This window comes from Labrus mixtus, chromosome 1, assembly GCF_963584025.1.
Source record: "Labrus mixtus chromosome 1, fLabMix1.1, whole genome shotgun sequence".
Lineage (NCBI taxonomy): Eukaryota > Metazoa > Chordata > Actinopteri > Labriformes > Labridae > Labrus > Labrus mixtus.
This window is the reverse complement of record NC_083612.1, coordinates 22,542,882-22,570,467: the sequence shown is the minus strand read 5'-3', so window position 1 is coordinate 22,570,467 and position 27,586 is coordinate 22,542,882. Positions and strand designations below refer to the sequence as shown.

Sequence of the window (27,586 nt, the reverse complement as noted above, 5' to 3'; positions counted from 1 at the left end):
AAAACTACTGCTCAAGTACAGTTACTTTTCTATAAAGGTATTACAACTGACTAATCATTCTGAAAAAAGACAATCATCTGTACACAGTTTCTTAACCAACAAAACATTTTTTAAAAGTTGTACTCTTAAGAATAGAGCACTGTGCTTGTGAATAGACATGCATGAGGAGTAGAAAAAACAACAAAATGAAATCACTCATTGAAGAAAGGCAATAACACAGTATATTTCACATACTGTTTGCAAACTTTACAATAAGGTCAGTCTGTTGGATTGTGTTTCTACTGGCCAGGAGTTTAAAAGTGTGTGTACATTAATCAATTCCTCGGACAACTGAGGTGTTGAACTCCAGTATGAGTGGAAAACAGTCATGGATAAAAACATGATGTATTATGTAGCGGTGAATCAAATACCATCGTTAGAGATTTTGACAACTTGAGTCATGATTAACAGTTTTAAAATGTTCTTGTGTTGTGGTATTTTTTGAAGTCATATTTAGTTATCTGAAGTCAGTATGTAAAATGATGCATAGTATTTCACAACCTAACACTGTGTGTAGTCACGTCTTTTCTACCTGTGGACGACACAGACAATAACTACAGGATCATTTGATATTTCACTGGTCCTGGTAGATCACCTCTTAAATGGTTCCATAAAACACTTTCTTTAAGGGCAGTTGTCACACTTCAACAGAAACATTTTCTGCTACCAATAACTCATTGTTGGATTTGCATCTGTGTTTCTGATAAGACGGAATGAAAACTATATTAATAGAATTATAAACTGTTAAGTAAAGGAAATCTTTATGTCAATTATATTTGGGTTAAAATGCCTATTTATTCAGACTGCACTGAGATTGTATGAGTTATGGGTTCTAGATTCACAAATACCTGCAGAGAGAATCAGAGCACATTGTTTTTCAGAGGCTGTTCAGCCAATATGAGTGAATGTTTTCAAATACAAGATGTATCTTTGTATTTTTACTTTGTAAACTTATGAACATACAGAGTGATTAAAAACCTCTTGCACTACAGAGACAACGTCCCGTCTCCACGTGCTGTTGAGGGTTGTGTGACTGTCCTTCATTGGTCACACAGCTGGCACAGATTTGCGTATGACGCACATCTTGTTTCACTCATCACAGCTCCACACGCTCCATGGCTTTACAATGATGGCAGTAATGTCAGTTCAGCTGGTTTACTGTAGAGGAACTAATCCACCCCGTCGAATCCCTGTGCATTCTCAATGGCGATGTTAAGTTTCTCCCTCAGCTCTTCAAAGGACTCATAGGGTGGCAGGTCCAGTCGATTGAAGCTTTAGGGAGGGGAAAAAAAGACAATGAGGGAGTGAAGAAAAAATCACTTCTAGCTGTTGGAAGAATAAAGATGAGGGTCATATCAGACATAGATTCATTTGTAACTTTTCAGTTAGTTGCGAAAGAGGCAAAAATTTCCTAATTTTAAGTTGTATTTAAAGCAATAAAAAATTTAATCCTACACTTCCCATAATGCCCCTAAAATTGGTAGTACAATCAGTGGCCTATCCCCTTTAAAATCCTGAAGAATCTCACTGACCCACATTTATGTATTTACCTTTAAAAAAACAGAGTGTTATGACTGCAGCTAGCCACTAGAGGGCTTTAACCCACTATGCTCAATTAGACTTTATTTTGTCCTTTTTCTTATGTTTTTAAACTTTCATTCACTCAGTAACCGTTCACAAAACCTCCGTGAAAACTGAGCTCATAACAGCAAAGCACAATGTCTTTGTAACATAACAATGAGTAAGGTCTTTTTACCTGCTCTTTTGTAATGTTAACAGACAAAGAGTTAGGTATTTTACCTGCTTCTTGTAAAGTGTCTCGAGATAACACTTGTTATGAGTTGACGCTATACAAATAAAAGTTGATTGATTGATTGATTATCATGCGTAATGTACGGCAACATATTTCTTTTATGTCTTTAGTTAGGACACAGTTGTAGATCGTTTAAAGGAGTTTTTAAGTTGTTATGATACAGACTGACTGACGCCTCCTTATCACTTACTAAAGAAAACCTGAGTTCCTGGAATGAGTTTGATGATTTCTATAAAGATATTTCTAACGCCTTTATCTGCTAACACGAGGTCAATGTCAGACAAAGCGATCTAAGATATGCGGAAATGCCTTTGTTTAAAATGTTCACTATAATGATTCACACTGTGATACACATGACCGTTAAAAGAGCAGGGCAAGACGTTTCAGCAGTAAACACTATTCATACATGTACAGGACAAGATCAGCTAAGAAGTTGCTTCTTTATCAAAAGGGAATGCCAAACTGACACACACTTCAAGTTCCTCACAGTAGCTGAAAACGCTGGCAACTGGGCTCAGAAAATCAACAACAAAAAAACTGAGACATATTCCTAAGAGTGTGATTTTGAAACACCATGGTGCTGTGCTCACCATGTGTGGGCTCGGGGGAGTTTATCACGTGTTCCCCACTGCTCGATGGTGAACAGCTGTGGTCCGTTAGAGCCTGGAAAATGAAAAACATCAAACATCAGACAAACACATTCAGCATGTTTTTTTACTGGCTTACTAACAAGAAAGAAAACAAAAGTTTGAGCCACCTGCAAATTAAAGACAAGTGTATACAATATGAAGGGAAAAGAAGTCATGCAAAAAGGCAGATGAGGCAGTGGATCATTTGGCCAAAAAACAGAAATAACAAGCAAAAAACCTAAAGCAGGTGCTGGTAAAATACCAAGCAGGTATCTCACCATAGAGCTCAGCAAAGCCGTTCATTGGGACTCTTGAAGTTCCCGTCACAAACTGCAAGAGCCGGATTCGCTTTTCTGCATCCATCAACAGCACTGTCTGTAAGAAAAACAAAGACATCTTCAATATTTAACTTACACAAATTCATTCTTAAATTCTTAGAAAAGCTACAAAAGGTCAGCTCGTTGTCACCAGGCATGAAAAGATGTCTTACCTTCCAAAACCACAGGATGACGACGTGGTTGGCGCAATAGCTGTTCTTGTATTTGGTGTTCTCCCGCCAGTCGTTCACATCCACGTCTCCAAGACCACACATGAGCAGCTGTGGGGACAAGAAGCAGGTCAATCATTCATGTTTCTGGAATAACTCTTCAGCACATCTGATAGACAAATGAACTCACTTCAAGCTCGTTCTCGTCAAAGATCTTAATAAGATCTTGAGGTATCAACTCAAAGAACCCCTTAAAACACAAAAACAAGCAAATTATCATTTTTTTGTTCATGCTGTTAAATTGTATCTTCAATGTTACAAATAACATGAATCAATTGAATCCTTACATCTTTGAAGGCAGTCATCTGTTTCTGTATCCTGTTCACAAACCTCCACTGCATCACCAGACTGTCAAACAAAACAACACATCAGATTCAAAACATAATTATCGCACCGCTAAGATGATCAAAACATGTGTTTTTTCTTCAACTGAGTGCTTTTGCTTACTGGATGTATTCCTTCTTGTTGTCATTAGTTACAACTATCTCTGTGCCCCCTGGCTTCAGTTCATGCTGGTGAGTCTAAACAGGAGAAAGTAGAGATATGAATCATTACAGAATAGAAACTGAAATGTGTAGAAGCAAACAGCACATTGACCATACCTGTCCAAACAGCTCTTCATCAATGGTGAACCTCAGATCCAAGTCTGCCGGGTCGTTCTCCAGAATCCACATCAGGGAGTTGAAATACTCACTGTCCTACAAAGAAATCAAACTTATTTTATGAAGTGAATTTCTTCAAAGGTACATGTATTAAGACGATCTGGATCTAAGTTGTTCACTTAATTATTAGTAGTGGAAATATTAGACACTCACAACAGACTCCATGTCCTGGAGAGTGATGGGCTTCTGCAGCATCATCTTGTAGAAAGGCCGAATGAAGAAAGCTTTGAGATACACAAACAAGTTAGTTCTCTATTAGCACACTATTTGCTCAAATCCCTGCTGTGCAGTTTTATGCTCAACTTTTCATTTATAGACATCTCTGTGTGTGTGTGTGTGTGCGCTATGAAATGTGTCAGCAACACACCTGGCAACTATTTACCCCCACGGGGTAAAGTGTCAGTTGTCTGGAGGTTTTTCACTCTTTCTATGCCAACAAGTTCTACAGCTGTGTCAAAGATGTAAGTTTCATTTTGTTTGACAAAGTTAGGAAACCAATGTTTAAGTCAAGTCTGATGTTACCTCTCACATAGAGGCATTACCCCGGTGTCTTCCACACAGTGAGGCATTCATCTTACTAATGAAACACTGATAACAGACAGGTACTTAGTATATGCTGAAACCTTAAACCTCTGTATTGGTTTTGGGACTGGAAAAGTTAGACGTTCAGTGTATCCCTACTTTGACCAAATATATGCAGAGATGTCCTCCAGTGGCACACTAACAGTTAAGTACTCACCATCGAGCAGTTTGCCATGATACACAGCCATGCCTGCCACGCGGCCAATGAACTTGAAGTAGGTGAGGTGGTCCTCATTACACAAACCAGAGTTTGGGTTAATCTGGAGGGTGTAGTTGTCCCTGTAAAGCACGTCAAACAACAGGAAGGGAAACCTTTAGACAACCTGTTTCCTCATCAAGCTTTCCTGCTTCAATATAAATGTAGCTCTTTTATGATCATGATACAATTCTTTAATATGATATGACAAATATATTTTGACATGACGTTAAAAGGTTTATTGATGCGATTCTGCAACAATGCCGCAACAAAGTTCTGCCATCATAACGTCTTTGTACTGACTTTGTATTGAATCTGCAACAGTGTAATATTGGTGTACAAACATTTCAGTTAGTGCTGCCTGGCACAGTGAAAACAAACAATAACATTTCTCAGAACAAAATTCTAACACAGAGTCTGAGATCGTAAAATGAGAAATGATTTGTGATTTGAATGTCTGTGATATATAAAAAAAATATATATATATAATATATAAAAAAAATACATTTTTTTTACATTTTTCCTATATATGATATTTTTGGAAGCCTGTACTCGTACAAAAGGCGTGTATGATGGCAGTTGTGAGGTCATGACAACAGACATTGTTTGTACTCACGTGGCAGAGTATTCAAACAGCCCATAGTACGGGTTGAACATCTCCTTAGACATGAGGAAGAACCACTCCCTGGCTATGCCACCGTAGTCCAGTCCTTTTTCTCCCTCGAACTCCACCCACAGTCGGGCCTTCAGCAGGTCTGCCCTCTTCACTGAGAGGATGCGTCTGTACGAGTCCTCCAGCAGAGCGTTTCGCCTCAGCTTCATCTCAAAGCGGTTTGGTATGTCCGCCTACATAAAAGTCAGGGGTTAATAAAGAGAAAGGTTAGGTTCATCTACAGGTTAAACAAACACTACATATGTGAAACGGAGACTGGGAAACTGGTCTCACGGGTAAAGAAACCACTACACCGATAATATCTTACAGATTTTGTTATCTTTTATTTTATATGCAAAGTAGTGATGACTATTAATGTTGACAGGTTTTCTCTGAGGACACTCACCGGTCTTTTCAGCTTCTTTCGGAAGTATTCATATTTCTGTTTATAATCTCTGGAATAAGGCACTGCCTATAACAGATGGAAAAGATGGAAAGCGTTCAGTGACAACAACAAATCAATGATAACCTTATGACCTTCAAAGAAGTCAGTTATATGTATATCATGTTACTGACGAGTTTTCTGGATTTGTTTTTGTACTTACTGGTCCAGTTATAGCTGAATTCTGTAATCTGGGGTCATCCCATTGTGTGTTCTTGGTGTCTATGAAATATTAGAAATTAGAGTCATTTTTTTAATACGGGAACCTATTAATCATTTTATGAGTCCAGGATGTATTTCATGTATGAAATGTCATACTTACTGTGATCAATATAGAATATCCTCCCATCGCTGTGGACCCTCTCCTCCCAACCGGGCTACGATGAAGAACACATCACATGACTCCAATAAGTTTAGACTAAACACAATAGTATATCAGAACAGTGCGAACAGCTCTGATCTTTTATCAGAACACAGAATACTTAAGACACCATTTTTTCTTACTACTTGAGATATTAAGCTTAATATGATGAACGTGTTGCTGATTTCCTGTAACAGATTAACTCACCGGCAGTGGGCCCAGATCAGATGGGTCAAGTGAGACTTTTCTTCTCATGTTCACAGGAATCCTAAGTCTGGGATCTTCCTGTTCACAGGAAAACAAAGGAGGTGTGTTTCAAAAAAGGATATGAGTGCACAGGAAATAGTTTAAGACATTAAAGAAAATTGCTTTTTTAAAAATATTTTTAAGTTACCACCACATTGAAAGAGGTAAACTTAACAGTTGAGACCATTTCTTGTATGTTTTAATAAAAACACTGGTTTTCTTACAGCTTTCCCTTAATGGCCTTTACGTGAGCTAAATCCATAGGTGTGTCTATCAATGTAAGCCTCAGGTAAATTTCACTCTGTCTTCTCACCCAGGTAGTAGTCTTTGTGTTGTGGTCGATAAAAAAGGGTCTTCCACTTGGAGCACTACGAACCTCCCAACCAGCTGGCAGGAAGCCAGACTCGTACGTGGCTTCAGGGTTTGGGGTGTGCTGAGGAGACTCCTCTGGGGATGTAGGCTGTTGAGGCGGAGTTGGGCTCCGAGGTAAACCTGCATTACTCTGTGCTGATGCTGCTGCTGATGCTGCTGCTGATGCTGCTGCTGATGCTGCTGCTGCTGCTGCTACTGCCTCTGAGGTTCTCTGGCAAACAAAAATGTAACACCAAAAATGTTAACACAGAGAGGTACTAGTGATAAATAATTCAATGTTACTTGATTTCTGATCAACAATGAACATGTCAGATAATACATTGTTAAAAGGGGTGAGATTTAAATGTTGGGCTTGAGAGTTTTAAACATTGTCACCGTCACAATTAAACTGTCATGACAGTACACATACACATTGCCACTCATGAGAAAACCTGCATTGTACCTGAATGAGTGGTCGTGTCCATGAAGTGGACCGGCTGATGTGGTTGACAAAGTAGCGTCTGCCTTTGTTGTCACGCTTCTCCTCCCAGCCTGGAGGCAACCCAGACGAGGTTGGAAGCAGCTATTGAACGACATTACATTTAAATAAATGATCAATACTGAAAACCTTCGGGTTATTGAGTAAATAAAACAAAACAACATATATAACATAATATAACATATTAATATTTTTTTTTTTTTATACTTCCGCACTACTTTAATAGTGAATATTGAAGCTGTGACAATAAATTAAGAAATACCTGTGAGCCTTGAACACACATACATTAATGTGGTGGTGCAAGACAGGCTTGGTAAAAAGAAGGAAGGAGTGAAACACTCACCACAGGATTAACAGGATGTTCCTCTCCTGTTGAAGTCTGGGAACTTCTTCTGACACTGGAATGGCTTGAATTACTTGCATGATTCTGCAGCAGAAGGATGTGAAAGACAATAGTGATCACCATTAATGTACATTTACTTTCCACTCCTCTTTCCATTGAAAGCTTGTGGTTCGTATAAATCTTATTATGAGTCTCTCTTCCTCTGACTTCCGATAATCAGAACCTCATGCTGCAAAAAAGAATAAAAAGAAAAGGACTCACTGTCTGGGAGGTGCCAGCAGTGGGCCCTGAAATGTGATCGCGGGGTGTAGCTGATGTCACCTGGTTACTGCTGTGATACAAGGTGGATTCGTCCTCAGTTATCATTTCCCAGCTCTAGAAGAGGATACAAAACAGACACAGTGTGTGATTGAGCTACAATAAATTAAAATAGCATTAACAAATTCTTCAGTTTAAATACTCTGTAAGCCATTGTTTTACAGTAAACATGTGAGTTAGTTTGTTTGGAGTAAATCAAAGTGGATTTTTTCAGGTGTTTATGCCCAAGTCATCTGAGGACACACCAGAACTACACTGCTACAACCACCACTTGATTCAATAAGGGATCCAGAGCCTTCAAATCTCTCATCTACTGCCCGTAAAAATACATTTTAACTACCGTGTTGTGGACAGTGTGTTGTGTAATTCTTAAACCTGCATAAGCTGTATTCTTCTGCTACTTGAGGCGCTAAAGTCAAGAAGTGATTAACACACAAACCATCATTATTTTTAAACTGGTATGTTAAACAAGTTAGCAAACGGTTTCCCATTTAAACATCCAGCAAATACAGAGAACCAGTTTTTTGGTCTCTACAAACTTCTGAGTGGAATATCCAGCTCTTTATCAGCTAAAAGCTCAACTATGATGAGCACGTCTGTCCGCTTAGCAGGTACTGTAAGGTACACTGGCCTTATAGTGGGTTCAGTTTTTTTTTTTTTACTAAAAGCTGGGAGCAGTGAGAGTAAAACAAATAAGCATAAACAATCAACTTTTGGGCCAAAAAAACGACAATCTAAAAGACAGTTGGTGGAGTTAAGTGCTTTTCTATGTCAGTTGCAGCACTGGACAGTAAAACTGATAGTTTCATGCTAATTTGTCTTTTAGAAAAATAAACAATGTGAAAACAACCAGATAAAAAAAAGTTTTATTTCACAGATTTACTTATTTGCTCTTGCTGTTTTCTCTGTTATTTTATTCTAAAGCGCCACCATTGCTCTGCCTTTGGCTTGCTGAGGTGAGGCATACTATGAATGGAGTGAATACCAACAATAAATGACAAACCTTTAGTCAGACATGCTGGGATATTGTTTTTTTGAATATAAATAAACTGTCTACATTTTATAAATCATTATCTGTTCTCCATAAAAAAGGGAAAACGCCGCTACATCTATACAGAGCACAGGAAAGAAATACAAGCAGGACACAGTAAAGGGAAAAATGCAAAAGGAATGCAAATTGGTTGTAAAAGTTAAGATTACCTCAGGAGACTCTCCTGTGGTGTTTTCTTCGTGGTCTGTGATCTGTCTGCGTGTAGTAAAAGCATGCTCCTCCATATTATTATTGGGTCTTCTTTGCATCCCAACATCACTGTCCCTGCAATAGAAAGACACACACACGCAGACACACACATTCACACACAAACACACGGTCGGATCAGTACATGAAATCAAGGCAAGGGATCTAGTTTTGCTCAGGAGAGAGGAGCATTCTTACTGCATTGTGGGTCGTTGCCACTGTGTAGTTCTGCTCTCATGATGGACAAAGTAGGTCCTTCCCAGGTTGTCCTGCCGCTCCTCCCAGCCAGGGGGCAGAGCGGGCAGAAGCTGGCTTTGTCTTGGACCTGACATGTCCTGGCCCTCTAGAAACTCCCAATCACGCTGCAAAACATATAGAGTTGAAGTGGACTACAATGGACTACAATCATGATGGAGACAATATCTTGATGCCAGCTGTTCAACTGCACACTAAAAGGAATCTGTGTTAAATTGGCTAGTAAGCTTCAAGAAAGCCTTACAGACTGACTGAAAAAGTGCATCCTCTTGAAAGAAGGATATTGACATTGATTAATTAAACAAAAAAGGATCTGGGGTATTTGGAAGATAATTGGGTGACATTGTGTCGCTTTAGCCTAACTTACATCCGTGGTGTCCTCAGTCTGATCTGGCGTTTCCTCCTCTGAACCTGAGTTTTTTGGCAGGTAGGTCATTTTGAGACGCAGGTGACCTTTGACTCTTGACTTGTGGCTGCACAATAAACAAAGTAGTTATTTTTAATTAAGCCATCAAGAAATATTAATAATGTTTTTTTAGTAATAATTGTTTTTTATTACTTATGATATATTGATAAGTAATAAAAAAAGTTTGGGATCAATTTATTTTTCAATCTGTCGATTGTCAGGGATGTTTAAAAGTAAAAGTATGAATCGAGGCCGATCATGTCCTCTGCAAAGAAACACAAAAATGGGATGTATAAAATAAGGACACATTAGATTTAATAACCATGAAATCAAGCAAACCTTCGTGGGTGGAGCAGAAAATCCTTGAATGTGTATGGCCTTTCTGTGTTAGGATTTTCTGTCTGAGAAAACAATAGAAAGAAAATCTTTAAGTCTTCAAACACATTAATAAATCCTCAGTAGTACTCTTAACAGAAAACAAGACATGATGTTGACAGTGAACCATGGGGGAAACAGTAAATCATTTGTGGGTGTTGAATGGAAAAAAAAAGAAAAAAGGAAGGTAACATAAACATGACTGACTGTGTTTCCAAAATCTCAGACAATGATGTGGAACAGACACTAGAATAAGGGCACGCTGCACGCATGTTTTTATTTACATGGGAACAGGGGTGAGAGCGAGTTTACGAGCTTGTACAGTAAATGTTAAAAGTAAAAACAAGATACATTACACTTGAGTGAACTTAAACAAGTCACAAGTGTCAAAATACAGAGAAGAAGTATCTCATGCAACCAAGGACTCACCGGTATCTGATTTAAGGGGACGTCCACCTGTCCCAGAAAGTCATCACGTGTCTGACAGAGAAAGATAGAGAGAGAGAGAGAGAGAGAGAGAGAGAGAGAAAGAAAGAAAGAGAGAGAGAATCCACACAGAAGTCAGGATCATGGCAATATTATCTTCTCCTACACACACATAGACGCACAAACAGAGGGCTGGCCTGGACATGTTTTGTAACTTTGCCATCTTTGGAGTAATAAGAACCACAGGAACATGCAGTATTTATTAGTAGAGTTGTTTTTTTTAATCTCAAATCAAATCTTTAACATGTACGTTAAAAGGCTTCTTCTTGGGAAATGTATCCACCATATCTATTTCTCTCTGATCATTTGATTATAAATGATCCTAAAACGCTGATCCTCACCACAAACATGTTTGAGCATGACTCATTGTCAGCCATCGACTTGATCTCACTGAGTTCATCAGCCCATCAGTGAATGGCTGCACTGTGTTACTGCTTGAGAAACTGGGACAGTAATGATGTAGCATTTAGTCAAATACACTCCCTTTTCTATGAACACATTTGCTGCGAGTGTTTATTACCAGTCGCAAACATACACTTCACAGGGGAGTCAGCTTTGTGACCAAATTAACACTGGTGGCAGGTCAAACTTTCAGAACGAGGTATAGAGTGTTTACGTGAATAAATATAGACGTGAGGCCTCCTCCGTCCTGCCCTTGTGCTTCTAATAGTGAAGCCAAGAAAAGCAGTTAAGTCCAGGTTAAAGGAAAGGCAACATGTGCGCAAGCAATGACAAATAATCAACAACATAACCAAACCCATATGAACATTGTCCAAGTCAACATATGATGTACTTCAATTTTGTAAAGATGTTTTTGACATTCAGGATAATTAATAAATATATCACTGTGAAGATGCAAAGCAAAACAACAACACACTACAGATTGCATGCAGTTTTGTTGATCTAGGAGTTAAAGCTTACTGCTCATCAGCACTAACTTTGAGCCTCTGGAAAGAACAGGGTCAGAGTACTGCTGCACCAAAGAGTTAATGTTAATAGGTGGATTTTTTTCTTAATTCCTTGATTCATTTTTAATTATATGCTGGGTTTAATCCCCAGCCTTTCCTGCTGCGTTGGACTATTGGGATAGTAACCCTTAACTTACAGTTGACTACAAATAACATGAGCCGTTTCATTCAACCCTTGATGACCTCTTTTTTTTTTTCTACAATGTGTGTTGTTAAAAGGCCAAACTTAAAAATCAAGGAAAAAAAACAATAATTATTGATTCATTATAATTATTATTAAAAGTTTATGTCCAGTTTAGTACGCAGTCAGGCAGATAAAGGCAGTTAAAGAGGTTTTGTGGTTGAAAACAATTCAATTTGAAAAGACTTTGAAAGTAGTTTTAGTATAAACAATCATTGTTTACATTCCGAGCCTGCATCTTTTTTTAATTTCCTGTAGTCCTCTACAAGTATGGCTGTAGAGCATTTTGAAGGAGCACTTACAGATATTTCTGGAGGTCTCTTGAGTACTCATGCTTAAACAGGAATCAGTACTCTAAGTGGTGCTGTAAATGTCAGTTATATTGATGAACACATCACATTCATTTTTGAATTCTTTAAATAAATGGCCTTTTAAAACATATGTAAATCATCATGAAATAGGTTCCTCACCCTTGTAGCTTTGTTTTCAACAATTTGTGTAATTATGGGGAAAGTGTAGAGTTTCTAAAGTTTAGGAGACACAAAGCTCTGCAGACTGAGACACTGGACTTAACTCAAAGTTTCAGAACGTCTCTGAACTACTCTGTCCTGTCATGCGTCTTTGTGGCCACACTCATATTATGTCTTGATTCTTAGATATTTCTAGAAATAAGTAAATCCGGTGCATATCACAAGTTTCAAACACCAGTGTCTAAAAGATTTTAACTTGAGATACAGTGTTTGCTGGTGTTATCATGAAAATTGCTCTTAAAGACTTGAGAAACACACACAGATATATCGAAAAGGATTTATCATTTAGGTGTCGCATTCACATCAGTTGTCATTACTAAAAGGAACTACCTTCAACTTAAAACCACAACACATTTTCGATCCCAATAGCAGAATTATTAACCCAAACTACCTCAGCACATCAAAACAACACTAATTAATACACCAAGACATTTTAAACTGATGGACAACTGATCTCTCTAAAACTTGGTCTGGTATTTCTTAAAAAGTCATGCATATAGAACTACAGGCTTAAATCGCTGTCGTTTTCCTGGAAAACTTCCTAGATGATTGCTGAGGTGACTGCAAGATTCAAAAATAGTTGATGATTTAGACACATCAGGACACTGTCCAAGATAAGAAGTTAAATGTCCATTCAGGGCATCCCTGAAGGTTCATGTGACACTAAATACAACTCAGTTTAGCATGTGGCATTAAGCAGTGCAGACCACATACTGCAAGAACTTGTGGCGAGCAGCGACAGACATATGTTAACGTGTCTGTGGAGCAAGTTCAGTGATATTCATCATAGCTTGGCACAGACAAAATACTTTCAACAGGTGGACTGCAGCTTGTGAAACCTTAACTTTGAAAGAGCCACACAGATTATGTTATTGAAGCAGGCAAATAGTGTCTGATGATACTCCCCATTCAAGAATTTACAAAGACACCAGAGAAATGAGCTCATAAAATAAGTTGTGTGTCGATTCATGAGATCACTACAGCTGCCGATGGAAAGCTAAAATATCATGACAAGGTTAAGTCAAAACTGTCAAATTATTGTGGATAACCTTTCTCACCTGACTCATTTTACTGTCACTGCAGACACACTATCATCAATTCAGATTGTCTACAATGTTTATTATTTGGTATCTAGTCTACTCTTGAAGAAAAAAGAGGCCCCAGTCTTCCTGGATGGTGGCTGTAATTCAGTTTTTAAAAGAGTTAAGGGTTGTTGGTGGCCTAGTGGTTACTTTGGGCACCCCATGTACATGGGCGTTAGTCCTTGAAGCAGGCAGCCAAGGATAAAACCCATATGTGGATCCCCACTCTCTGTCTCCCTGATTTCTGATTCTATCCACTGTCCTGTCACTCAAGTATGTCTGAGCAGGGAGATGTCTGATTCATGTGAGTGCTGAGGTCACTCATGGTTGTTCATTAACTTATGAGATGAGGCACGGAGGGTCATGAGGGCACTGCAGATAAGAACAGACACAACATATTTCCACTGTGGAATTTTTTGTAGTGACCAGCTGAATTAAAACGAACATATTGAACTATAGCTGTTTGTCAAAGTTTCAATAGGAGAATTCAAAACATAACATAGTAAGCGTTGCAGAAACCAATAGATAGTCTCTTTACTGCAGAACTAAAAAAAATAATAATGAAAAACTAACCTGTAAAGTTTATCCATAGTTATGTATAATATTACTGTACTTTTTGTAAGCACGACGTTATCTTTTTTTACCACTGCTGTAAAAGATAGATCATTTACCAGTACAAAGCTGGTTATCCAAACTGAGTCAATAAAATAACAATCAGTTTAGAAAACATCGATATCTCGTGGACAAAAAATACACAAGAGACTTTTTTGTATGCTTCAAATTTTGACTCATGTTTCCGTGTATTTAGAATGAACACATACTTTTCTGATAGATGTATAACCTTAAAGGGTGTGAATAATTTTGTTTTGCCAATCTGTGGGTGTATGCATTCACAATGTAAACAAAGCTGAGTTAAGTAAATGGGCTGGTTAATTACTGGAGGAGACCTCCTTACTTGACAAGCTGCTAAATGCAGGGGGGAGGTTGACAGCTGATACTTCACAAACACTGCATGGCAGGGGGACCCATAGGGAAGGGACACACCACCCTTTTACTGGGAAAGGATCACACTCCCATCCTGCCTACATTACATGCCCCCACCACACAGACACACACACCATGTCCACAGATGGCTGGCATGACTGTGCTCTGCTCTAGTATCATGCTGTTAAATTTGAATCCACGGGACTGGGCAGTGCTACAGACCAACAGACTATCTGGAGTCAGGGGGAATATTTCAGAGGAACTTTATTTATACCAGCAAGAGGCACTGCTTTTCCCACCACTAAAATTAGCCTGAGTAAATACTTAAGTCTATTACTCACAGTGCTAACATAATAATAAAGAAGGGGAACTATTCTAAAGTTGAGCATATATCGACACATTAATAAACAAACCGACCTAAAGTTGTGTAGTGGGCTACTTTTCGTTCTCATTCTCTCTTTTCTTGAAAACCAATATACAAATGGATTTACTGTAATGTAACCCAATGCCACTGAATGTTTGTCCACATTGGGCTTGTTAATTGCATGACTTAGCTGTAGCAATCCTCTCAGTTACTGAATTTCGCTCTAGCTTGTGGTAAGCCTTATAGCTGAGTACACAACGTTTTAATGAGTTTGAATAGTAAAGTAGAACAGAAGAACAGCATTTAAGTACCATGTTGAAACACATGGAGCATAATTTCAACACAAAAAAGCATCAAACTTTCACATAGCAACTATTAGACAAATTTAGCCTAAAGCTAACATTTATCTATTTGTTTTATGTAGCATTCATGACTGTGCAACTCAGACAGCAGAAGTCAAAGTAGTGTCACCGGAGCAGTCAAATCAAAGCGTGTGGAATCCACTAGAACCAGTTAAACAGCATTACATGACACAAAGGTCTCTTAAGGAAAGGACTATTTAAGATCAGTTTGCCAATGTGTTTCAGGGGATATAAACTGTAAACTCACCTTGTGTTTTTGACCTGGACTCTTTGGTGAATTATTCCCTTTGTGGCTTGTGTTTACATCCGTTACAGAGCTAGGCAACTTTGCTGGGCAGCAAGGTGATAAATGAATGTGCACATGTGGGGAGCAAGGGCTACTGAGTTTTGGATTTGAAACATGACAAGAAATTCCAGTGTTAGCGTAGGGAACTTCCAGGGAAAAGCTCCTTTGTATGGCGCGATGACAATTGTTTTTCTCGGGCCTTTCCTGGCCTTTTCCTGATAAACAAACCTTCTGGTTTTTCTCCAATGGTCTAGTTGAGGAAAATAAACAAGCTGAGGTACTGCGATACAGTTTTTTGCAGGAGTGAAGCTCACCCTCAGGATGTGCGGCTGGGTGAAGCGTTTCGGGACATTCCACATTAACTGTAGCTGTAGTTGAAGCTCCATTCCCAGGTATTGTTGGTCTGTGGTGGGCAAAATGCAGCAGCACGCTGCTAGAGTGCCGATTCGATCTGTCTGGATTTGATGACAGTTCCATTGTTTTACTCATGTCTTCCATTCTGCATTTTGGTTCATCATGAAAAGGAATATTAAATTGCACCATGTGTTTGGTATCCCTGAACTCCGCTAAACAGCTTCCTTTTGGCAGACGGTGGCCACTTCCTGCCGTTGTGTTGGAACCTTTGCAAGTCACTTCCTCATTATCTTGTGAGAAAGTCTGAAATGTCTGAAAAGATGACTGATGACAGCCCTTTGTTGGTGGGAGAGCAGGGAGAGCCCCAGGACTGACTGGGGATGCAGGTGGGGTGGTACAGGGGCTCTTTGGGAATATAACCAAGGAGGAGCACCGTCTCAGGGGAACCTTGGACTTGCAGCGTAGACATCTCTCTTGGGTGGTCCTGTGTTTTTCTGGAGTCTCTGGTTCAAAGATGCTGTTGCTGCTACAATACCCAGGATCGCTGGCCATACTACTGCTGCAGGATCCACCTTCAGAGCCACTACCTGCTCCTCCTTCACTGCCCCCCGGGTCTCCATCCTCTATACTGCCGTCCACCTCTCCATTAGGCTTTCCACAGGGCTGTAGCGAGATCTGCAGAATGCTCTTCCTATTACATACTCCAGTGTGTATCCGTGGTACGAGTACTGAAGAGTATCGCTGTAAATTAGCATTGTCTGGTGACAGAGGAGTCACCTTCAAGTGGACGGAACTGTGCGCCAGAATCTCTGCAGGGCTATAAGCTGGCACACTGACTTTGCTCTCATCACCATGGCTGCTGAGGCTCTCTGACAGAGGGTCCGTGTTGCTTCGTCTTGACGCGAAATGCAAGCGCAGCCTGCGTGCCATTCGTTTAACCTTCTAATCCCTGCAGTGCTGGTGAGAGCTGCATGATCAAACTTGCTGGTAGGAAAAAAGGATAGCAACTGCTCCAAGCTCTGCTCTGTGATCACAATCATTAGTGGCTGTACATAGCCAAAATAGCTCTGGTGACAACCTACATTCCTCTCCAGGCTGATCTCAGCTTTTAGTCAGAGGAGGTCAGTGGTTCTGTTTGGAGACATGACCCAAACATACGACCTTTGAAACAAGAGCAATCCCAGACTTCAGTCCCTTTAGAGAGCATGAAAAGTACAAGAAAAACAAAGTTATTCAGGAACTATAAGATTTTCCACCACTGGTCTGCATTATAACCTTAGCTTAGCTTCTTTTTCATGGTACCTCCCGAGCTCCAACCACACTGGTGCCAAAAACATTGTGTCTCGTCCAGTTCCTGAGTACCCTTTCCCAAAAAACAACAACGAGGAAGCCCTCAATGCTGCATCTAAGACTGAGGTGTTGGTAAACTGTTACATCTGCTCCGGGACACTCACTTAAGACTCCACTTCCTGCTGCAGCTATGCTTCTAATGTTTCTGCAGCTCTGTGCCCCCACAAATATTTTTACCCACTGCTATTGAGTTACAGGAAATCAAAGAGAATGACTTTCAACATAATTCTGTTTCAACCTGGACAGTGGGCTTACGAAATGGCATAGCAAACAACTAAATCACCATAGCCTGTGAAGTAAAACGCAGAAAAAATATTGCAAACTGTAAAAAGTCAAAATGTGTCCTTTTCATGAGCACAACTTAAAAAAAGACAATGCTATCTGCCTGCAAAAGAAGCTGAAGATCTGCCACAACAGAGATGTAGGGATAAATACATCTCCAACATATTATCTTTTTGAATACGGATATAATGGTGATATGAACCAGATAGAAGTGGGAAAGCTTCCATGGTGACATGACACCTGTTATATGACACTTTGTGTAGCAGTCAATGCTGGTCTTATTTCCTTGCCGTGATTGTTGGCAGACCTATTTATTAACAGCAGACTATTGTGTGCCAGGATGACCTATTTCAGGACATTACGCTGCATCCCAAACAGTTCCTGTAGGCGCCGTAACAGTACGAGACATATCCACAATAAGGATATGATTCAGTACAAGAGGCCTGCAGTGGAAGTCGTCACCTATTTTTTAAACCATTATGACAAGCTACCAGGAAACCTTGTGATCAGCTATTAATCACTCACCCAGCAAGGAGATAAGGTGTGTGATGCACACAACCCATTTATGCCACGTCATACAGTGTGGTGTAACAGGCCAATAATAAAGCAAAGCAGCCTGTAACATACAAATGAATGTGTCACCAAAACGAACAATGTGCCCGCCTCACACTGAAGGACAAGCTATATTTAATAAACTCCTACAATAACGTCATTATAAACTGTGTCAGTGGGTGTGGTGAGGGGTGAGGCTTCACATGAGACAAGACGATGTCTCTGTCAATCAGCACGGTTCCACTGTAATACATATCATAACCATCAAAACAAGTCTGAGATTTACTATACCTGGAGCAAAATCAAAAACCTGTACTGAAAATAACCACTCTCATATACATATAATCTGTACGACATATTGGACAGGCAATGAAACCTACATTTTTATTTACTGGAAAACTACTGCCACCAGCAGATGGTTTTATTTGTACAATATGTCTTAGGAGCGACCCCTGTAAGTTCTTTGGACAGAGTATGCATGCAATTTTGACATATAACTTTGTCATAACATTGCAACTTGAACTTTGACTCTCTGTGTCAAACAACTGTTGCACAAAATGTCACTGCACTGTCCTCCGTCTATGCTCTCTTGGCAGCTCAGTAATGGTGACAGTAACCAGGCTGCTGATCACCTGTGGGCATTTCTCACCATCTCAGTCACTTCTGTACCAAGACAGACACGTGTATAAGGTGTATATATGCAACAGTATCCTGGGTTTTTTGGAAAACTGTTTCACAGTTTCCATAGAGATGAAAGAAGAGTATGTATAAATATCAATACACTAAGCACTCACTACCTGCTCAGCAGATAAAATCATTGCTAAAATCAGCATGAATGGCTCATAGATATTTCACCGCTGGTACATAAGAAAATAACTGTCGTAATCAGTAGCTGAAAGTTCATCACACTCACTCACAGTGTCACTATAAAAAGTGTTGAAATAGAAAGAAGCCTCTAATGATACTACTTTGTAGGTCTATGTGGAACTAAGCATTACCTTGATTCACTTGAACCAAAACCAACAGGATGTTTCCTAAGGAATTCTTGATAATTGCAGAAATAAATGCAGAATATGATTCATACACCAACAAATAAATACAACTTTAAAAAAGATGATTGTAGCAAGTATGAAATCATCAGAAGTAAGTGCTAGTTTGAGGTTATTAACAAACCAATACCAAGACAAATGGTTTTATTCTCACTACCACTAAGCTTGTCCATGTTTCTGTGAAGACATTTAATACCAAAAATACCTCCCTACGCACAATTACAGACACTAGTTAGCCCTTTTTTAAAGAACGTCTAAGCTTCTAATTCTGGGGTGGCGTTTTTACTTGATTTAATGCCTTTGTTCACAAAAAAAAAAAACAGTAGTTGGTTTTAGGACTCATTCTTGCAGCACTTTTTAAGACAAGATTACACTATACAGTTTTTGACATTTTTTTCCAAGATAGATTGTAATGAAACAAACAAGCATTAAAGGACGGTCGTATTGATACTAGGTTTTAGATCAAACAACAAATCACAAGTATTTATCATTTTACATCAATTGTTTGTTGTGAGATGAAAGACAGCGAAGCAACTCAGTTTAAAAAGTGTCTCTCACTTTCTAACCATTCCTGTGTGTCGGGGCAGCAGTGACATACACGTACACACAAGCACGTTCGCAGTGCTGACACACCTTCTGGATTTGTACAAAATTCAACTGGAGCATGAAAAACCAGCCTCAAGTCAGACACACCCTGATCAGTTGGTCATATTTATCTGTGACACAATAACATATTCATATACCCTTCAGCCAAACAACAACAAACATAGAATGTGAGGCAAGTCACACAAACAACAGATCAGTCCCAAACAGAGAGAAACAAAAGAACAACAAATCTACAAATGACAAGAAGCCAAACATTTAGAGTGCAGCTTCTTGTTATTTTTGCTGAGGGACTCGACCAGTTTGGACAGGTTGTTAAGAAGTTTCCCAGCATGGAGAGGACAGGAGAGAAAATCACAAGTCAATAATGGCTTCAATTCAGTAAGAACACTACAAGATTACTTGCACTATCTCCAGTGCCCCTCTTGGCCAGGACACTCTTGTAAATGAGATTCTTAATCTCAAGGAGGATTCTCATGACTAAATACATTTTAAATAAATAAAATCTCAGCTCCTAAAACATCAATATATTAGCATTTGTTTTCTAAAAACTAGCTTAAGAAGGAATTAGATTGGGGAAAATTGCTGCTGTCTTCTAAACAAAAACAAGGTTGCTTGTTTAAGGTTCACTGTAAAATAACTGTTTCTACAAGTGTAAGGTGATATTAGGTTGGGACTGTTCCCATTGTCCAACTTTCTGGATATATATTGTTGATATCATACACAGATCTTACAGTCTGAGACAGCAGTGGAGCTGTCCTTATGGTGTGACTGCTCAGGTGTCACAGGATCTGCTGTGCATTGGCCCAGCATGAAACTAGGTCAGCAGCTCTACTGATATCATGCTACAACCCTGCATTTCAAAAAAGCTTAAACATAACTGTGAAATTACTGAGTAATCAATATACAGTAGAACCATATACTCCTATCTCCATGCTCAATTTACTGTTAGTCAACTACCCTCACCTCACTTATCATACAGCTGCTGCTACACACAAGAACCCAAAACAATTGTGTCATGACACAAACTTGTTGCTGTATGCACATATCTCCCTCATCTACATGATATTCAACACCTGATGTGATAAATGACTCTTACAATTTCAATCAACACTTAAAGTAACAGACATTCGGGTGCCCTTAAGGTAAGTAGTTGTGCCCATATTTACAGGTCTGACTAACTAGGTATCCCAGTTTTGAACAATACCAGACAGAGACCATGGCAAAATAAAGGCTGTCGTATCAGGGAGATAAACTAAGTTCACTTTGCACTGACTGGATGATACCCACATCCACAGAAATGTGGCACATTACTGTATTTATGATCCACAGTGTTTTATGGCATACTCAAGTTAGCTTATGTAATAAGATGATGCTTCTTAATCAACATATAAAACTTATTTTATTTTAAATAATTTCCTAAATCTGTCTAGCAGGGCTTTTTCTGATCAGTCCAAAGGGCCACTAGTCTCATCTGTGTAGAGCCTTTTCATCACAAGTTTAAAAAAAACACATCAAACATGTTATACACCTTTGAATCTTTTTTCAGGGGGGACGTCTGGGCGGAGGGCTGTTCTCGGAGTGTACACGGCTAAATGTACTAAAGAGATGAACGTGGTGGAGGGTGAACATTTACTGGTATATCTGTTTTTTTACAGCAGTTTTTTTTACTTGACTTAAAGCTATTTGTTTGTGAATAAGAACTGTTACAATTAATCAGTTTTTTCAAAAAACAAATAGGAAATTATTAGGTATCTGATTGATCATTTTAGTTGTTTTTCTGCTCTAGATTCTCTTATGTTAGATGTTTGCAGCTTTTCTTTGTCTTGTTTTTAAGTCACTCTGAACAGCTTTCCTCATTTTTTCCTGTTGGTCACACATAAGACCTGTCACCTAAAAGCCAACTTCATAATCTACTTGGAAGGATTTTAAACAGATTAAAAGAGCAATCAAAAAATAAAAGATGACTTACCAGACGATTCTCATCAAACACCTCCAACAGCAGACGATGCTTCCTGGGATCAACCTGAAACAAAATGCAGACTGTGAAGTGAAGCTGCAGAGGTTCTGAATTCAACAATGACCCATAGTCAACAAAGCAAAAACACAACGTTTGGCAAATGAGATTTGAATATGAAATATACAATGCAGCAGTCAGTATGTCTCCTTCTCAGTTTCGATTCTGGTCAAGAATTGTCTGTATTTGTTTTGACTAGACAAGGTAGGCTGTTTTAAGGCACCCCAACACGCCCCTCGCTTTGCCAGATATGAGAACAGTTATCACGGCAAACCAACAGGTGTTACACTGATGGAAGTAGGCAAGCCAAATTGTTCAGTTATAATGGATTCCAGCTGACCTCAAAAGCATTGGCATTTTTGTAATCCACAACCAGAAACACTGTAAAACTTGGATAAAGGTAAATAAAAGGCTACATGTCAGAGTTACATATTGCCCCTTCAATAAATTTCACTTACTCTGAAAAAGAATTCTTCATTCCATTGTGGGTCCAGTGTCTTTGTGTACCATGAAATGGGAAGGAGAAATACATCAGAATTTAAGAAACATTAAGTCACAAATAAAACACATGATTCTGCAAATGTGGATTTCCACTTGCTCACTTTTTTAATGGTTTTGGTTTGAAGACTTGTAAGTTCTCCATTGACAGGGTCATAAAGAGACAGTCTTGTATATGGATCGCTGTAAGAAAATTGAGACACATTTAGACCAAGCTGCAGAGTAAACATCCATTTACAAGGGTTTGAACAGTGATGATCTACTTTGTGCTCCTTGTGGTTTCTGTGTTCCCTCTGCAGGTCTCTTGTTGTCTGATTAGATCAGGAAGTGCATTCAGACCACAGTTACATTTACATAATGGATTCAGCTACTCTATGCCTAAGGAAAGCTTGTTAATATGTAATGTTTTGATAAACTTTGATCTCCATTAAAACCACATAAATCTGTAGCACTACATTATGCATGACCTAATCTAAAACTCATTTAGACCTGTAGCAATGTTTCTTCATTAATAATACATCAAGTGATTTATGTTGGATTGTTACTAAAACTTTGGTTATAACATAAATGAATAAACAATGATTAAGAAAAAGTCAAATTACAAAATAAGCATTTCATAAACCCTTACAGTCATTTACAGTAACCTTACTGTAATCTGACGTCGTTGCTGGATTGTATTAAGAGATTATTGGGGATTTAAAAATGCTTTTTAATGTTATTACAATTTTACGTACAACCAAAAATATTTTTTTTAAACTCAAGAAACAGGCCTTTTTCAACATTTTCTGCATACTGAGAAGTGTTTTTGTTTACTTTACGTAATACCTTATTTCAGGCCCATAGGTCCATAACAATCATCAACATCACAGGGACAACAAGACAAGGATACAATTGTTGTTCCTCTTTACAGTAAAAATCCAACAAGAGGACACCCTGCTGTAGACTAACCCTTATCTCTATTCTTTATTAACGTATGCTTTCAGAGGAAATACAAGGAGCCTATCAAGTATCTGATTCAGGTTCAGTTTCCTGTTGTGGTCAATGCTGCAGTCTCTTGTCGCATAAGACTCAACAGCCAACAAACTGAATCCGGTCCTTTATGCTCCTCTCTTTCCAAATTGCTGTAACTATAAGTGAGAATAATCAATACTTAAGAACTATGTATCCTCAGAATGTACATCATAAAAAAAGAGTTTAATTAAAGCTCTGTAGCGCAGAACAAATCTGTGTATGTAATCATCAAGAAAGTAATATATGTTTTCATTTGATCAAGTGTATGAATCTAATGTGTTTCTCTTTCACATGTCATCTAGGTTAACTAAACTTACGTTTGGTGACTGTTTCTACCACCAAATAGGCAATTTCTAGAAAATCTAGTCTGCACTTTAAATTTTTGATAAATCTTTTCTATATTGAAACATGAACTGAAGGTTTGTAAACTACTTTTACGTGCCATTCAAAGTTAAAGGACATTTTGAAGCTAAAATAAACATTTAATTGTTCTAGCATTGGGATGATTTTCAGCTCTTAAAGGCTTGTGTGCAATAAAATCAAGACTACTGATTAAAAGATTCAAGACTCTAATAATGAGGGTTATTATTGAAAGCAACAGTAAGTAGCAGTCCTGCTCATGAGTTAGTAGAAAGTGTATACTATCTCCAACATACCTGGCTCCGAGTATATCTTTTTTGGCCAAACACATTCCTGCAATAACTTTCACTTTTAGGATCCTGGAATCCTCCTGAAATAAAGATAAAAAGTGATCATGAGATTTTTAACTTTACAGTTAATTGAAGAAAGAAATTGTAGTCCAAAAGAAATCTGTGATGCACAAATGTAATACTGACATAAAGTATCTGTGACAATGCAGACAACCCTCGGTCAATCAATTCTGTAGCTGACGAGGAAATACCACATCAGCTTAATGGTAACAAAGTCAATTCTTTACCATTTTTTGGTTCCAAGTGAAAGACTATTGACAATCTAAACAATAAATAACAATTATAAATCACTTAAAGTAACAAAATGAAATAATTCGGTTTGGTGGGCTTTGGCACCTACCAAAGGTCTCATAAAGCACACAGTAGTTTTATGACACCCCCACTACTCTCCCTCACAGACAATGCACATTGTTGATGAGAAGAGGGGAGGTGAGAAGATAAACCCATGTCTGGTTGGGTTAGATTACTTTCTGCAAACGCTAAAGCTGTTTAAAATAAGACAACAATGACACTGACAATGATACAGCCAAACATCACATCGCAACGTGTGAATAATATCTGCAGGGATGTACACTCGGCTTCTTGCTCGGTCACTCTCTCTGTTCATCATCTTAGCTTCATCCGTCACAGTCCTCTTCTGTCTCTTAGCCTCATATATTTTATCAAACAGTCCCGAGACAGGCTGACTAGCTAGCGCCGTAAAGCTGTACACACGGCCTGCTACCAAACTTATAGTGCTATAAACAGGCAACCAGAGTGTTCTGTGTACATGGGAGAAACAGAGTTCTGCCTGTTGAAAGTTTTTGTATTATTAGATTGAAACTACTTTTTTTATGTGGATAAAGTTACATACTGTTGCTTTAATTTCTGTTTATGTAAGATTCACAACATTGAGAACGCAATGAGTCAGCTGCATCACATAAACTACATGTTTCACCTTCAGAAATAGAACAGCTGGAGTGAGGCATCACAAACCAACGGACACAAGAAAGTTCAAAATGGTAATGGCATCATATATTTATGAAAAATAGCTAATTTGAAATAAAACTTCAGTCTGTACATGGTTAGCTCAAGTACTGAAGATAGCAGTGTGTATCGTCTTGTGTTGATAAGGTGGTGCAGAGCACAGCTACACAACTTTTGATGGAGATTCATATGTGCTCCCATTTCAGAAGTTTAGAAAGAAACAGAATTCACTTAGCAGACGCTTTTATCCAAAGTGATGTACATCAGAGAGTAAGTACAACACCAATCCATTCATACACTGAAGCGGTGGGAGCAATGCAGGGTTAAGGGTCTTGCCCAAGGATACATTCCTCATCTGGAGATCGAACCCTTGACCTTCCGGTTGAGAGGCGACGACTCTACCAACTGAGCCACAGCCGCCCGGAAATATGCAGAAATATTTGCGTTGTCAAAGCTAAATGAATTAACATAAAACAATAAGTTGTTGCTTTTTAACTAATTGTTCAATTTGTTGTATAAAAGCAATGGCACTAGGTTGTGGTGTTTAACTGAATACCATATTACATCCAATTCATCCAGATGCCAAAATATTTTGGTTGGTCGATTGATGTGCTTCACTAGATATAAATTATGTGCACTAAGTTCAGGTTTGCAATAGAACAAATAGCAAGGATCCTCCAGATAACAAACTGATAAACCTAAAAGTGTGTTTTCTGAATGAATCCCTGTCACATGCACGCAGCTCACACACACACCCAGTACAAAGAGTACTGCCCTCCACGATGACGTAACATCCCGATAATAATTAGCACTTCAGAACATTTCCCATAAATTGGCTTCATAAATGCTTTTACTGTGACGTTAGTGAATCATCATCCTGATGTTTCGCAATCAATTTTACTGTCTTGCCGTACGAGGCATTACTTTAGGGCCCTCTTAAATGTACCCACAGCTCTTATAAACCAGAAAATCAAGGTTTTAGTGGATTTCAGTTTGGTCCGTGTTTGTGCAGGGGAGGGGAGACAGACTGCTTCTAAGTCTTTACCCTGGTTCATAAGAGTAAAGCTAACTAAAACTATCTATACTTTCATAGTTAGCTGTATCGATTTCCCACCTAAAAGTAGCGTTCACACATTAAAGCTGATGTGAAACTCCGTCTTGCAGGGTCTAGTCACCCAGCTTGCGAGTACGTCAGCTTGCCAATTAATTTCCGGACCATTCCAGTTTAGTTAGTTAGCAACAGTTAGCGGTAACTTGTTAGCTATCTGGCAAGCTATCACATGAACAGCCTCATGTAACGCTGGCAAACGAGACACGAGAGAGAGGAGTAAGTTGAACACTACCTCATCCGCCTGAAGTCCTCGGATCTCTGGAGGAAGTGCAGCCATAATATCCTTTTGCCCTTCTTCCTCCCTGAGAGCGACGACAACACGAGGACAGTTCAGCAGCAGACTCTGAGGGTTTTTTGTTTTTTTTACTTCTCCACCTCTATATATTATGCTCACTGCGTGTTTACGCTGGTAGATACCGTGAACCTGACCAAGTGGCTAGTTATGACACTGTCGTCACCCACTGTGTACATCCTCCTCCTCCTCCCTTTTCTTCCTCCTCCTCCCCCTTTCCCCTCCTCCTCCTCCTCCTCCGCATTCTCTTGTTCACCCCAACAGTGTAAGAAGTCACCGACCACCTGAAGGCATCATCAATTTGTTAGAAAATATGCAGGACTCTTAAGAGAGCTGAAAGAAAAATACTTTTTGTCATATATATTATATATAGATATTATAGGACTTAAAAGTACTGTAGCCTATATTAGGCCAGAGTGTTTTTCAGCCCTTTTCTTCCAAAGTATGGCCTACTTAAGATACCAGAAAGTGAAGACTATAAAGACTGTTTCAGGAGTGATTCTTACAGGTTTAGTATCAACGTGCACTTATCTTATGAAATAGATATGCAAAGTATTTTTCTATTCTTAAATTCAATCTTATCAGATTTTTAAGTCCAAGATGTTATGATTGATTTGGATATGGGTATATATATATATATATATATATATGTATGTATGTTGCTACATGTCATCATTAAATATTATATGTAACCACACAAGTGTTCTCAATAATCATCTAATTAAACACCCACATAGATTGCAGTATGCTGGAGCTATACTGGAAATATGCAATTTTCAAACATTCTGTATAAGCAGAAATATCACATTTAACTGTGGTTGGAATTCAATTTACTGCTTTTATTATTTCCCAGGTTCCTGATTCTATTTAACATACAAACTGTAGACAATACAATTCTGTGATCTGTCTCATCCCAGAGTGTGAAAGCCACTTTCTTTCAAATAGAGCAAAGTCCCACTTTCATCTTCTCCTTCTGAGACGAGCACTCATTTCTATCCCTCTGAGGATCAATTATGAAGGAAACACAGACTCCATATGTACTTAAAAACGTTTACTAGTTCAAAAAAGTCTTTACAAAGCAGTATTAATAACAAGCACTTCCTCTTATAAAGCACTTGCTTATATGCCAAAGACAGAAAGAAAGAAAGAAAGAAAGAGAAATCCCTGCCCACTGACCAAAAGCCACAGCAACATAATAGTGGAGGGCATTTCTGCAGCTCTGAACACTTTTCAACAAGAGGAAGGGTATAGTCTTCATTGAACACAAATATCAATGCCCATAAATGCAAACTTTTTCACAGACACTGTAAAGGTGAAAATAAAAATGGAGAAAACTGATTTAATTTAAAGTTAAAAAGTCTCAATGGCTCAAAATCAAACATTTCTCAAAATGACATCATATATACGATATATTCTTCTCTTGCAGTTATTAAATTATTGTTTAATTACTGTATAAAGCTACTCCTTGTATCAATACACTGCAATAGATTCATTGTATTGTATTTGCAACATATCAGGACTTTAATTATCACTTTATAGTTATGGATTGTCTAATTTTTGCATGTTTTTTAAAGTGTGCAAATCTTTTCTAGGAT

At 38.6% G+C, this 27,586-nt stretch overlaps 1 protein-coding gene across 3 annotated transcripts; it reads right to left on the bottom strand.

Annotated features, from left to right (window-relative positions):
- Positions 1-964: 964 nt before the first annotated feature.
- On the bottom strand, positions 965-26,162 carry nedd4a (NEDD4 E3 ubiquitin protein ligase a). Of its 3 annotated transcripts, XM_061038979.1 has the most exons (29): positions 25,932-26,162; positions 23,569-23,642; positions 22,006-22,084; positions 21,862-21,900; positions 21,359-21,412; positions 10,383-10,433; positions 9,918-9,979; positions 9,540-9,645; positions 9,116-9,279; positions 8,881-8,995; positions 7,624-7,737; positions 7,363-7,446; positions 6,984-7,103; positions 6,483-6,752; positions 6,131-6,208; positions 5,885-5,939; positions 5,726-5,784; positions 5,527-5,592; positions 5,085-5,314; positions 4,430-4,551; positions 3,844-3,914; positions 3,631-3,726; positions 3,476-3,549; positions 3,316-3,376; positions 3,159-3,218; positions 2,972-3,079; positions 2,760-2,856; positions 2,443-2,515; positions 965-1,311 (listed from the first exon to the last, which is right to left on the bottom strand). In XM_061038979.1, exons 1-29 carry the CDS (start codon positions 25,974-25,976, stop codon positions 1,209-1,211), a joined length of 2,730 nt encoding a protein of 909 aa, XP_060894962.1. In that variant the 5' UTR covers positions 25,977-26,162; the 3' UTR covers positions 965-1,208. The 3 variants fall into 3 exon arrangements, with proteins under 3 accessions (XP_060894962.1, XP_060894953.1, XP_060894945.1); XM_061038970.1 differs by lacking the exons at positions 21,359-21,412; positions 21,862-21,900; positions 22,006-22,084; positions 23,569-23,642; positions 25,932-26,162 and adding an exon at positions 15,158-16,573 and having other exon boundaries at positions 6,483-6,740; XM_061038962.1 differs by lacking the exons at positions 21,359-21,412; positions 21,862-21,900; positions 22,006-22,084; positions 23,569-23,642; positions 25,932-26,162 and adding an exon at positions 15,158-16,567.
- Between the last annotated feature and the right edge of the window lie 1,424 nt (positions 26,163-27,586).